At 49.8% G+C, this 14,085-nt stretch overlaps 1 protein-coding gene across 2 annotated transcripts in view; it reads left to right on the forward strand.

The window, feature by feature from the left end:
• TMPRSS4 (transmembrane serine protease 4) overlaps positions 1 to 12,242 on the forward strand; it is a 20,433-nt gene extending 8,191 nt beyond the window's left edge. The window contains exons 2-13 of one of the 2 annotated variants that reach the window (XM_083714231.1): positions 670 to 703; positions 1,950 to 2,063; positions 2,420 to 2,572; positions 3,193 to 3,325; positions 4,760 to 4,864; positions 6,175 to 6,215; positions 7,341 to 7,500; positions 7,921 to 8,087; positions 8,910 to 9,005; positions 10,292 to 10,434; positions 10,742 to 10,891; positions 11,059 to 12,242. In XM_083714231.1, the coding sequence (XP_083570357.1) occupies positions 670 to 703; positions 1,950 to 2,063; positions 2,420 to 2,572; positions 3,193 to 3,325; positions 4,760 to 4,864; positions 6,175 to 6,215; positions 7,341 to 7,500; positions 7,921 to 8,087; positions 8,910 to 9,005; positions 10,292 to 10,434; positions 10,742 to 10,891; positions 11,059 to 11,070 (1,308 nt within the window). In that variant the 3' untranslated portion in view covers positions 11,071 to 12,242. The other variant, XM_083714230.1, reaches the window with a different exon arrangement.
• The last annotated feature ends 1,843 nt before the right edge of the window (positions 12,243 to 14,085 follow it).

Here is a 14,085-nt window from a genome sequence, read left to right on the forward strand (position 1 = left end):
AACGGAATGTCCAGTACGACTCTAATGTCTTATTTTTCAAATGATGGGTTAAACATCTGGCTAGATAGATTTAACATCTGGTTAAACATCTGGCTAGATCAGATGACAACCTTGAGCTAGATTAAGAGCTTTGAGAACTTAAAGAAGACAAATCACTTGATCCAGGGGCAGCTCACATATATATCTGCCAGTTCCTACCTCTTTTCTTAACAGTGACTGCTCCTGCTCAGGCTGCACAGAAAAAGCATTTTGGTTCCAGAAATTCATTCCAATTGTACAAATAAAATATAATGAATAGAATTCTACAGGATGGGGTATTAGTGTGTAAAAACAGTCCAGAATCCATCATCTCCAGGCATGCACCTCCAGATGCTGGAGGTGTCAGGTGCCATCCTGGTGCTCGGGCATCTTCACTTGGTCACAAGTGGTCAAAAGCCAGGTGCAAAATGCTCCTGGCGCCTGGTTAATTTCGAACGCTGACTCTAACCACCACACCACAGTGCCTCTCTATCTAAATAAATACCTTGGATTGCTTCTCATCAGTGAGCCATACTTCCACGATGGAAGGTGTGCCAGTGTGGCATGGTGGGGGAGGGGTCCTCCCTGTTTTGCTCCCAGGGCTTTGCTGCCTTCCCCATCCTGATGATAACATCTCCTTTTGCTTTTTAGGATAAGGACACTGAGCAGCCACTCAACAGCAGAGGTAAGAACAGAGTAGACCCATTGAATCGGACCAGCATCCTCTTTCACAAAGGAGTCGACCAGGATGCCTCTGGGAAGCCTTCAAGCAGGACAGAACATGCACACAAGAGCCCTGCCCCAATGTGGCCCCCCAAGAGTGGGTAATCCCAAGGCAGACTGCTTCTGGATGTGAAGGCAACACTAGAACTATGGTGGCAACGATCCCTGATTTATTCATTGCCTTCTGAACAACTGTCTCAAGGCGATGCACACCAAAAATAGTTAAAAGCACAAAAACAGCAACTAAATTTAAAACTATACAAAGCAGACACTTGTGGTAAAGACCCACTTTATCCAGCATAGCAAGTTGGTGCCAGTCTTGAATCTTCCAACATTCAGCTTTATGTGACTGGTGATTACGACAGTGAAGGCAGAGAATAGCCATTGTGGCTAGTAATTATTGACAGCCTCCTTCCTCTGAATTTGTTTAATCCTCTTTTAAAGGCATCCTGTAAGGAAAGACTACAACATTTGGGGCTTTTTGATTTAGAAAAAAAGATAAGTAAGTGGCATGGGGCGGGGAGTGGGAACATGAGGATGCATAAAATTATATCGTGTGGGTAAAGTGGCTGGACAGAACATTTTCTCCTTCTCTCATAATACTCTGGAAACAATCATGTATTGGTCCAGCAACAGTAGCAATAAAAACCTTTCGGGGAAAATGTTTATATTTACAGTATAACCAGCTTCAAGCATATGCCTGAAGTGGAACGAACAGAGGAATGTCTACCTTCGTGCTTGTTTCCGGGGGGGAGGGGACAGGAACTACTACTACTTCCTCTCCAGGAGAAGAGGGGAAATGACATCACACAGAGCCCTCTCTACCAATTATGTTTCTATGGCCTGATCATCTGCCTATCAGCAATACAGCTCTGTGATGATAGCCCCTTCTCATGATGTATTTTTAATCTTTGTTGGAAGCTGCCCAGAGTGGCTGGGGAAACCCAGCCAGATGGGCAGGGTACAAATAATAAGTTGTTGCTGTTATTATTATTAGCAAGAATATGCATTTGTTAGGACTGGCTCATGGGTGTAGTCAGGATTTTTGTAAGGAAGGGACATGTTTTTGTTAGTGGGGGGAGGGGCAGAACCTCAGATTTGTACTGATTTGGCTGCTCATTTCCTGCACAAAGCAAGCTCTGGAAACGGCCTGTGAAGGAGACTCACAGCATGCCCACCCCACCAAACAGCTCTCTCTATGTTCACAGAGTCTTCACTCACGGACAAGGCTTTGACCAGGAAGGAAGCCTTCATACGCATTGGCATCCCTGTCATTGCCGCCATCCTGTGCATCGGGATTCTCATCACTGCCATCTTCCTCAGTAAGAGACCCTCATGCTGTGTGGGTGCAGCGGTACTGCCAGCTCATACCATCCTCCTGCCCCCCTTCCCACTTGTTTTCCTCTTCCACAAGGTGCATAAGAAGAAGCATTCCCACTCCGGACCCATTGATGCTTTGCAGGGGGGTTGGGCTAGATGACCGTTGGGGTCCCTTCCAACTCTAGGATTCTATGATTCTATGGCATGCCAGGGGCCCCCCGAAGGAAGCCAGGCAGCTTCACCAGGCCTGATGCTCACAAGAATCTCACGTGGCTACAGCTGGCGGCTTGCCTGGGGCTGGACCGTCCAGAGAACCCCAGAAGTGACCCTGGCTCTCTCTCTCTCTCTCTCCTCCTAGTTAAGATAGCAGTGGAATCCTACTACTTCTTCTGCAGCCAAACCTACAAGTTTATCCCCCTCAACCTCCAGTGTGACGGGAGCGTGGATTGTGCCTGGGGGGAAGACGAGATCGGCTGCGTGCAGCAGATGCCCGATGGCACCATCGTGGGAGGTGAGTCCTGGGTGTGGCGATCACACAGGGTCCCCGGACATTTCACCATCTATTGATCCCTGTGCCACCACTTTATTTTTCACTGCCAACACCCAGGCCCCCACCTGGTAAAATCCTGAGTCCAGTCAGGGTTAGATTAGAACATAAACTTCTGTTTATTTATTGCAGTTTAACAAGCGTGTGGTTTCATAAATGGTCTCAGTCAATTACAATCATGGGGTGCCTACCTAGCCTATAACTTCTGCTACCTGCTCTCACTCACTAAACCACCTCTCAGATATTCACTGGTCTTCCTAGCTCCTAACTGTTCCAGACTCAGCTTATTATTTCACTACACTAACTCAACCTACCCCCAGACTCTATCCCAATTCACTCACACTCCAACCAACCACCCAACTCCCAATGAACTCCCTCTCTTCACCCTTCCCAGAGCTGGTTTTATAGTCCCTCTAACTCCACCCCCCTGGGTTCTGATTGGGTAACCTGTTTAACTATTTCACCTCCAGCACTCTCATATGTCACACACGGGTCACACCAGAAAGAGGCAGCCAGCCAGCCAGCCAGGGTCTGCCGCTGAAGGAAACCAATGGCTGCCGGGGCCTCTGCTTCTCTCTCCACAGTCCGTCTCTCCCGCGACAGGTCCAGCCTGCAAGTGCGAGACAGAGAGTCGGGCCGCTGGGCCTGGGCTTGCCATGACGACGCCTTTGACATCACCATGGCCACGGCTGCCTGCAAGCAGATGGGCTACAGCAGGTAAGTGGGGGGGGGCAGTCTGATGCCAAAACAGGGTGAAAGCAGCTGCCGGGACCCCCATGTCAAAGCAGAGGGAGACTGCATCGCCACAGCCACAGCCTGGAGGGCCACTCGCCTTGAAATACTTGCGCATCTACGTCCCGGTGGCATCAGCGCCGGCTCCCATGGGCGGCCTGCTTCCCCCTCAACCGTGGCTGCACTTGCCGCTTGTGAATCACTTGTAGGGGACCCACTCATCTGCCTCCCCCACAGGAGCTTCGAGGGCAGAGCTTGTGATGGGTTTCCTTGGAAGTCACTCCCATGTTTACTATCCCTGTTCGCAAGTATTCCTACAGAGGATCCCGCACTGAGACTCCCAGGAAGGATTACAGGGTTTCCCAAACTTGGGTCTCCTGCTGATTTTGGTTGGCAGTTCCCATCATTCCTGACCACTCTTCCAGCGAGCTAGGGATGGTGGGAGTTGCGGTCCAAAAAACAGCTGGAGACCCAAGTTTGGGAAACCCCAGATTACAGCAAGTGCCACTCCAACTATTTCTGTACTCCAAGTCCCATCAGCCACAGCCAGCATGACTGATAGTCAGTTCTTCAGCCACAACTTAGAGAATCATTGCACAACCCAGGTGCACCCAGCTGACAGTGCAGACAGCCTGCGCTGTGCAAGGGTACCTGCTGGCCAGGTGGGGGGGGAGTTGGCAACTACTGGATGCCCATCAGGTGCCTTTATGCAAGCCTGGTCCAGCTTAAATCAAGGGGCAGCTGCTGCTCTCTGCTTAAGTGGTCCATGGGGTTAAATAAAGGCCCATCAAGAGGCTCCCCAAGATCTCTCCAAAATGGCAAAATAGAGACAATGATTCAACAGGAACAAGGAAAATAATTCAATGATTGTCCTTGCTAAACTGGGAAATATAGACAGGAATCAAGTGAGGTCTCAGGTTAGAGCTGATTGCAATAGCAGAGTGTCATCAGGTCAGGCACCTGACACTTTTGGAGGGGAGCTGGCTTCCCAGATCTCAGACCCAGGACCTAAGACAAAGTGCTTCTGAGCACATGCAAAGTGCATTTCTCTCACCAGTATGAGTATCCTGGCTCAAGGATCTTCTTTCAAGTCAATGTCCCAGGCCAGGCCAACCAAGAGAGGAGGGTGTTTCCTCTCCACTGGGTTCACGGGATCCTTCTCGGTATCTTGGGAGGGAAAGATTTCTGACAGAGCAGCAGAACCTTAAGGCCCTTCCTAGAAATGCATGATGCTTTATTCACATGACTGCAGCCCCCCAAAGTGTGGGTCAGCACATTAGACTCCAATGCAGGAGAGAGGGCTGGCCGGCCAGCTCTTGGTGTCTGTTTTGCCCATGGAAAAAATGCTTCCACTTTGGCATGGGGTTGTATACCTGCATTCAGATGTCCCTGTTGCCAAACACCTTCCGTCTTTTGCAGTGTCCCCACCTTTAGCCCTGTGGCGGCTGGTGATATGCAGCAGGGGCAGCTCCTCAGGCAGGTGACTCTCCAGGGTGGAGAACTCCGCTGGACAGATTCGGAAAGGTGAGTGAGGCTCAGCAGGTGGGGGGGGACTACTGCTTTCCTGCTATGAGGAAGGAGCAGTTTAGATTTCCTACAACACCCCTAACACAGCGTCATGCCAGGGCCCTGTCCAAAATGACTGTGGTGGCCGGATCCAGCTGCTTGGCACACACTGGAGCACAGCTGCCTGCCACTAGATGGAAGAGAAGGCCCAACAAATGACAGGTTTGCTCGGAGCCCTCCCCGCAACCCCTGGATCCATCTGCATGGGACTCTCTCTCTTGCTGTTAATATGACAAGAGGGTTTATCCATACTTAACCTTTTGCCCTGCTCTATCCAGACACAGGTCCATGCTTTAAAGCTCGGTGTCTGAGTGGTTTTTTCCTACTTTTTTTGCCCTAGAGCTTTCCTTGTGAAAACTTGCTTTCTGGAGCTCATTTGGAGCAAATGTCAAAAAGAAAAGAAAAGAAATCTGAGCTTGGCCTCAGACTTTCTACCCTGTGGCTTCCACTCTCTTTAAGGATGAGCTATGTGCTGCTGGCTAAGAGCCAGAATAGAGGAAGATGGCAAAAGAGCAAAAGAGACCAAGAGAGAGAGGAAGATGGCTGCGTGGCTCACCCTTTTGTAGGGTCTGCTAGGGTCATGCATATCTACCTAGGCACACACAGGGGAGGAGCCTCCAGAGCAGGTATGACAGGAAGTCCCCTGTGTGTCCACTCTAGGAATCAGGAAATGTTATGTTTGACTGCTTCAGTGATGCTACATCCCACAGAAGAGACCCAAACTGGCCAATTTTGTCTGATAGTCAGAAGGAGGAGTGGTGGGCATATGTACCCACGGGTTGGCCAGGTTGGTTGGCCAAGGGTGCAGGCCCAAGGAGGTGCAAAAATTGTGCTTCTCCACTCTGGCTTTGAGTGGCTAGGAGCCTGCCTGCCCACCTGTATGCTTCCTGGGCTGCTCCTTCACTGCTCTCTGTGGCTAGCCAAGGTGTACCGGCTATGGGCACCTCAACAAAGGAATCTGGTTGTTGGCGTGGGCCATTGCAGCAGCCATGTGGGGCCCCCTCCCTAGCCAGCCACTATGTGAAGTGTGACTGGAGCACCCAGCTCTTTGCGCAAAGGAGGGAGGGCACCAAGGGAGCCTAGGTACACCTCTATTCCCACTGAATCCTATGCAAGACTCAAAGAGGCTCTGTACTGCTTCACTGCAAAGCCTGAGCCATGCCCACGTTGACTCCTAGGGTGAGTATAGCAGGCCGTGTTTTTCTCATACCTGTCTCCTAACCCGTGAGCACTTGGCAGCAGTTTCTGACCAGGTTTCTCTCTTACAGGCAATGCCCCTCTGGCTCCATCATCTCTCTCTCCTGTTCAAGTGAGTATGTGCGTGCTCTTAGTGCTGACTACAGAGCAGCAGTAACATTGACCTGCCTGGACTTGGGCTGTTGCCAGCAGAGAAAACCCATCTGAAGGCCCGGGAGCCAGGGTTTGGGTCCATGAGGGCACTATTCAGGTTGGAGCTGGAGCAACTTTCACCCCAGCAAGGCAGGGCACGTGCTTGTTAGTGACTTGACTGGTGTGAATGTTGGTGCTGAATTTCCACCTCCAAGCAAGCTCCTGCCTTGTGGCTTAACCTGTTACCCTTTCAAGAACCAAAGAAACTTACTTTTGCATGCAACTATTGTGGTGAGTGTACTATGTGCCCAAAACTGGCAGGATGATGCAGCGCCTACAAATGAGGAGTGGCAGATGAAATTGATGGAGTATGCTAAATTAGCAAGCTTAACTGGTACAATTAGGGAACAAGATGAGACAGCCTTTAAAGAGGATTTGAAACCTTTTGTAGATTACTTTTTTTTTAATATTGCAAATATGTTAAAATGCTAGCTGGTTTGCCAGCTCAGCACTAAAAGCTACTTTGAGAATAAGATGGATGAAAGAAGGATTAGAATAATTATAATATGCAACAGCAATTGATAACTTGAGGAAACCATGGAAGAGTGGAAGGGAAGTCGATCAAGAAGAGACAATATTTTGGAACTGTTTGATTGACTGTATAGTATTTTTGGAAAATTCATAAATACTTTTATTTTAAAAAAACACATGTTGCTCTTTCAGGAGGCAGGTCAGGAGCCCAAATCCTGTCTTCTAGCAAGAAGGTTCAAGTGTTTTGCCAAGTGTTGTATGTCTGGGCTCAGCATCATGCATGAAGGAAGAACCTAAGCAGATTAATTTCTGTAGCCTGGGCTGTTGGGTGTGGGGACAGACTAGCAGGCAGCCCAGAACCCTTAGACCTTTTAAACCTGTCTCTCAAAAAGACAACTGACAGTGCTGGGCTTTCTGTGAGCCTGCAGTTATCCTTAGCTTTGCAGAGAAGGACTCACGACTGCAGCATTATCTTCTGTCCCGCTCCACACCCAGCTTGTCCCTTTGAACCAGACTCCTAAGGTAACATCATATGATGAACTGAGAACCTGATTTGCCTACCCTTTGGGTGTAGGTTGTGGCCATAACTCGAAGTCGCCGCGCGTCGTGGGTGGTGGTCCAGCTTCCATCAAGACATGGCCATGGCAGGCCAGCCTGCAGCACAAGGGGCAGCATTTCTGTGGAGGGAGCATCATCGACCCCCAGTGGGTTCTGACAGCAGCACACTGTTTCCGGTGAGTCAGTGAGTGCCAGATTAGGGCCTAGCAAGAATTGATCTGATTCCCATCAATCCTGGAGGGAAATGCGTCTAGACACAGCAGAGGCTGCAAGGCAGTCCCAGGAAGGAGCAGAAGTCCTCTGCTCTCCCAAAGCAGGAGACTTCAACCAGAAACACCACCAGGCCCACTTTCACCAGGCCTGGTTCAAGACTAGGGTTGCCATCTTTTTTATTAGCTCATGCTCCTGTGCCTTTAACAGGAGCTTGGACTGCAGACATTGGAGAGCAGTCAGGCTCATCATTGTCAGCATAGAGGCTCATCAGTAGGTTGAGCCAGTTTGGGCTACTTTTCTGGCCAGTTGGGCCCCTTTGTGGCATGTATATGTCTTGCCACTGAAGGGGAAGAGCAAACAGGTGAGCCTCTTTCCATTCTCAGGACCAACCTGGTGACAAAGTACTGGCAGGTGAAAGGTGGCTCAGAAATCTTCTCAAATGCCACTACTGTCCCTGTGGAGAAGGTCTTCGTCATTGACGTCAAGTACATGTTCCCCAAAGATGAGGACATTGCATTGGTCAAGCTGCAAACCCCCTTGAACCTCCCAGGTGAGAGGCTTCTCAGACTGCCAGCTGGGGGGAATTAGGGACCTCTAGCTGGACCAGGGACTCGTAGCTCCTGACAAACCAAGCCCATTTCAGAAATGGGTTTGAGTTCACTGCTGAGATGCTGCACTTGCTGTTTGCCTGTATGGGCAACCTTTTCTGGAAGATATTTGTAATTTCAAGTTTAGTGATCTGACATGGTCATCTCTTCCTGCCTCTGTTTACTTCCCTTCTCTATCTCTTGTTAAAGTTCTTTGATGGCTGAGAGCAACCTTTAATGTATAATCTGGTGGAAGGAAGAAATGATAAAGCAGGGTACCTTCTGACCTTCTTTGATGTTAGACATTGTTTGGAGGAACGTGAAATTGTGCAGTGGCGGCGCAGCGGCAGGAGGCCCCATTAGCTAAAGTGGTGCTTCAAGTTAAGAACAGTTTCAGGTTAAGAACAGATCCCCAGAACAAATTAAGTTCTTAACCCGAGGTACCACTGTATTGGAAGAGGGGGCTAGCTAATTAATAATCTGCGCTAACTAGTCGGGCAAGGCATGTAGGCTAACAATTTAGCTATCTATAAATTGAATGGTTTGGGGGCATAGCTCTCAGCAGCTCGTGCAACCTGAGACTACCTGGGGCTCACTTCTTGGGGGTTTCCCAGTGGCAGATTGAAGTGCTTGCTTCGTGATGTATATATTGCTTGCTGTTTAGAATAAAATCTTTAATCTTCTCCCTCACTTGTGTTTGTATTGCTTCTGAATCTCATAAAAAGAGCCACCTTGCCTTTGGCAAGACATTGCCCAACTGCCTTCCTTCCCTCTTTCTGCTGCAGGGTCAGTGAAGCCAATCTGCCTGCCTTTCTTTGATGACGAAATCGTCCCAGGAACCCCCTTGTGGGTGACAGGCTGGGGATCCACCAAGCAGGATGGTGAGTTTTCCCTTGGCATTTTCATCTTCTTCCCCACCATGGCCCTGCAAGTGCCGGGCCAGCTGCCTTCTGGTCTCTGCTGCAGCCTGCTTAGGACTGAGCAAGGATGCCAGACTCTAGATGGGGAGATGACCTGTTGTGGCTTTGAACTCCTAAGCTGTTCCCACAAGGTGCAGCTCCTGAGGACAGCAGACAGAGCCCAGGGGCCTACAGAGACCAACCAAGAGCAGGCAAGTGGGTACAGGTACCCATACCCCAACAAAGGTCTGGCTTGGGCAGCCTTGAACATGCCTTCATTAAAAGAGCAAAGAGTACCTGCCAGTCTTGGGGACAGGGCATAGCTCAGTGGTAAAATATCTGCTTTGCGTACAGAAGGTGCCAAGTTCATGTTCCCCTGCTTGAACTCCAGGAGAGCTGCTGCCAGTCAGTGTTGACAGTACTGAGCAAGATGGACCAGTGCTCTGACTCGATATCAAGCAGCTTTCTGATTTTATTTGTATGCCACCTTTCAAACCATGATCAAGGCGGCTTACAAAATGAAGGGGGAGGAAATACATAGCTGCAACATAGCAAAATTAGTCTTAAGCAATAAATAAGTAAAGGTAAAGGGACCCCTGACCATTAGGTCCAGTCGTGGCTGACTCTGGGGTTGCAGCGCTCATCTCGCTTTATTGGCCGAGGGAGCCGGCGTACAGCTTCCAGGTCATGTGGCCAGCATGACTAAGCCGCTTCTGGTGAACCAGAGCAGCGCATGGAAATGCCGTTTACCTTCCCGCCGGAGCGGTACCTATTTATCTACTTGCACTTTTACGTGCTTTCGAACTGCTAGGTTGGCAGGAGCAGGGACCGAGCAATGGGAGCTCACCCCTTCACGGGGATTCGAACCGCCGACCTTCTGATCGGCAAGTCCTAGGCTCTGTGGTTTAACCCACAGTGCCACCTGCGTCCCTCTAAGCAATAAATAAAACCTTAAAAAATACACAACCTAATGGAACAATTTCCACATAAATCACAACAAAATCTATAATAAAGATACAAAAAACCAATAGCAAACAACCCCAACCAAACCCCAAGAGTCTCTTCAGCAGCCTCGGCTTTTGTAGCTGGAGTCAGAGCCCTGCCTTCCCAGGCCAGGTGGGAAAAGACCTGCAAAGCAAACAACTGGAATGAGGAAATTGGCTTGGAACAAACCCTCCAGCCTTACATATAGATGGGCTGGGAATTCTTTGGGGCCACTGCAGCCTCTCCCATAATTTGAAGTCATCTCCACCATGCTTTTTTGCTAGGTACACTGTCCAAGAAGCTACAGGAGGCACAGGTGGAGTTGATTGACAGCCGCATCTGCAATGCACCTGATGCCTACCATGGGGAGGTGACCGAAAAGATGCTCTGCGCTGGCCGTGATCGGGGTAGAGCTGACACCTGCCAGGTAAGTGGCACAGAAAGATCAAAGGCCGCAACTCTCCTCCTCCAGCTCTGCAGTCCCAGCAGGAGGGAGGGCGGAGCAGGGAATCATCAGTTCCCTTTTTCTAAGAACGATGACGCTGAAGTTGAGCTTCATTTGGAGAGGGGACTGGTGCGGGTTAAAGAGGGCAAGGCATGGCTGGTTGCCCTTCATGGGGGACAAACAAGGAGCAGGACGCAACATGCAGAGCTGTTGATCCCTAGTGTTTCCATTTGGGATTCAGCTGAGTCCTGTCCACATTTATGCAGCCTGTGTCTTCCTTCTCACCCAGGGAGACAGCGGAGGGCCACTGGTGCACAGACAGGGCCCGTGGCACATTGTGGGCATTGTCAGCTGGGGCCATGGCTGCGGAAGCCCGAGCACCCCCGGCGTCTACACCAAAGTGCAAGCCTACCTCAACTGGATCTACACCATCCTCAGGGTCAGTGTTGCTTTTCCTCTGGGGTAGGACCCATTTTCTGTCCTGGCAGGATGGCAGTGGGTGGGCAGAGTTAGGCTGCCCACTGCCAGGGGAATGGGATCTGTCATGGCGGTGCCTCTGCCTCAGATGGTCACCAGGCGGTTCCTCTGTGGGTTTTCTTCATCCAGACAGAGTCCTGAGAACAGACCGGCTGCAACTGTCCTGCACACATGCACGCCCTTGGAGCAACGTGCGTGTAGGGCGTCCTTCCAGTCCTGCTGCAGCTTCCACTGAGGACATGGGAAAGGCAAGAGGACAGCCACAGGATGGGGCCCTCAAGAAAGTGTTGGACAAGGCTCCCTGGGGAAGATGTTAATTTATGGCTGCTGCTGCTGCTGCTGCTGCTGCTGAAATCCACCTGAGATCCACTTTGCCAACTACTCTGTTCCTTTCCATTTCCTGCTATCTTTCTTGGCAGAGCTTGGGGAAGCTCTTGCAACCCAGGAGAGGCAGTTTGTTTCCCCATGACCTGGCACTGACAAAGGGAGCAATTGAAGAGAAAGGCTGGGTCCAGACCTAGGATAAAGACAGCTCTCTGTCTAGCTTTCCATCTTTTTCTCAGTCTGGCAGGAGCCCTCAGCTGGGCATCCTGTGGCCTTGAGGCTGTCCGTCCTCTCACCAGGCCTGCCAAAGGGGTAGTCTCACCCAGCAGCTCTTCCTCCTTCTATTTATTGCACCCTGTACAAATCCCTCTTCCTCCCCCCTTCCCTCCGCTTGGAATAAATCAAGGAATATTTTATACCAAAAGACTTTTGAACCTGTGTTTGTGGCCAGACTGAGTCCAGTACGAGGTTTGCTGCACCGACAGCTGTTGGAGTCATGCTTTCATTTTGGCATCAGGAAAAACTGGGAGCTCAGTCCATCTTGATTGCCTTCACAAAAACACTGCCTCCCTCTGAATATGAGGAGCCTGGCTTCTGGATCAGGCCAAGGGGAACCCATCAAGGCCAGCATCCTATTCTCACAGTGACCAACCAGCTGCTCCAATGGGAAGCCCACAAGCAGGCCATGAGTACAACAGCAGCGCTCTCCCTACTTGAGATTCCTAGGTGGGGTCTTCAGAGGCATATGGCCTATGAGAGTGGAGGGAGAAAATGGCCATTGTGGCTAGTAGCTATTGATAGTCTTATCCTCCCCCACAAATTCGCCTAATTTTTTAAAGCCACCCAACATCCCTACATCTTGAAATTTCGAATTCAATAGTTTAAGCATGTGCCTTGTTAAGAAGTTATTTCCTCTCCAGAATCTTTCAGCTTCATTGGACAGCTCTGAATTCTAGTACTATGAGACATAGGGTGGATCTATACACAGGGGGGAAAACCGCTATAATAAGTCAGAAATTAGATCATTATAACAAACTAAAAAAAAACCCTATGGAAAATCACTATATAAAAATCTCCTGCTCTCTGGCACCATCTGGTGTTGCATGTTTGTAGCACGTTCAAATTGTTTCTTTACTAATGTAGCTGTGTCCATAATTGTATACACATCTGTCATATCCGCCCCCTTACCTGGCTTCCCTCTAAACCAAAAGGTCCCAAATGCTGTAAGCTTTCCTTGATCGTTTTGGTTGCCCTTCTCTGGTCCTTCTCCAACTCTGCAATATCCCTTTTGAGATGAGATGACTAGAACTGTACACAGTGTTCCAAGTGCAATTATGTCACAGATTTCTATAACAGATTTGCCTACGATGTTGACAGTTTTATTTTTGGTTCCCTTCTTAATGATCCCTAGTATGGCATTTGCCTTTTTCACAGTTGCTGTACACTGGATCAACATCTTCAGCAAGCTATCCATGCTCCAGCAGGAGTGAGGTCCTCAGTCCAAGGAGGTTAAATTATTTTAACAACAAATGTACCTAAGAGAGCAGGGCTCCAGCAGCAGCATGGTCTCCACAAGCCCGGGCCAAGCACAGAGAATCAGTCTAGGTCCAAACATGGTTCAGAAACAAGCTCAAGGAACTGTGCAAGGTCAATATCACAGGGGAAGAGGAGGGCACCAGAAGTAGGAACTAGGATCCAGGGACCTGTCTTGTTTCCAGCAACTAGAAGGGACCAGATGGATGCCTCACATACTCAGGCCTCCTAAATGTCACCCTTATCACACCCTTGTGACTTCTTCGATCTCTCTTTAAGAATTGGTCTTGCATTGGCCGATTCCTGTCCTCGGGTAGAGAAGCTGATCTTATGAGACAAGTAGCAAATCTTTGCTGGAACACAAGCAATTTCATAGTTGAGTTCTTTTAAGAACTCTGCAGTGGATGCCCTCCGGGCCTGGTGACTTCTCAGTTTATTAATTTGGCAATAAGACCTAGAACTTTGTCTCTTTGTCACCCCCAGCAGCCTTTGTTCCCTTCCTGCAAATGTTAGAATTTCAGGCACAGGGATCTGCCCTGTATACCTTCTGCTGCATCCTCCTCCACCACAGGGAGGTGGCAGAAGTGAAACTTTTTGCAGAAGAGCAAAAAGTTTGCTGTGCACTCTTTGCTGGCTACCAGTTGAAAGTGCAGAAAGCCCAAAGAGAACATAGCTGGTCTCATAGGTTGAGCTTTGGACCCCGAAGTTCAGCAGCCCCAGGTGGCTGCTTCTTGTCCCATAAAATAGCCATTGTCCCCAGCAACTGTTCTCTTCTGCCCCAGAGCAGGAGTAGCAGAGAAAGAGGGTAAGAAAATACAGCATTCCTTCCCCAAGCACAGGAGAGAGGGCCAGCTCTTGGAAATTTTCCAGTACAAATCTTGCCCCAGAGCATTCCAGAGAGCAGTGGCATAGCGTGGGTTGTCAGCACCTGGGGCAAGGCAAGTAATTTGCACCCCCTAACCTGTGGATTTTAGCACTGCGAGTGCAAGCGCCCCCCCCCCCAAGATGTTGTGCCCGGTGCGGCCGGCCCCCCCTGCACCCCCCACGCTATGCCACTGCCAGAGAGCTTGGTGCCTCTGGAAATCCTTGCCCTTGCAAGTTACTTATTTTTCAGTGTGGGATCAGGAAGGCCTTGGCTCTCAGCCACGGAGGACGGCATGCATGTCTTGGCACAGGTCAGAGAAAAACGGATCAAGTGGATCTCTGCCTCTGCGTGCGTTTTAACACACATGCAAACCCAGTGTCATCGAGACACTTACGCACACTCCAAAGAACAAAACGAAAGCAGCCCCAAGGAGC

The sequence above is a fragment of the Podarcis gaigeae genome, assembly GCF_964106915.1.
Source record: "Podarcis gaigeae genome assembly, chromosome: 15".
Taxonomy (NCBI): domain Eukaryota; kingdom Metazoa; phylum Chordata; class Lepidosauria; order Squamata; family Lacertidae; genus Podarcis; species Podarcis gaigeae.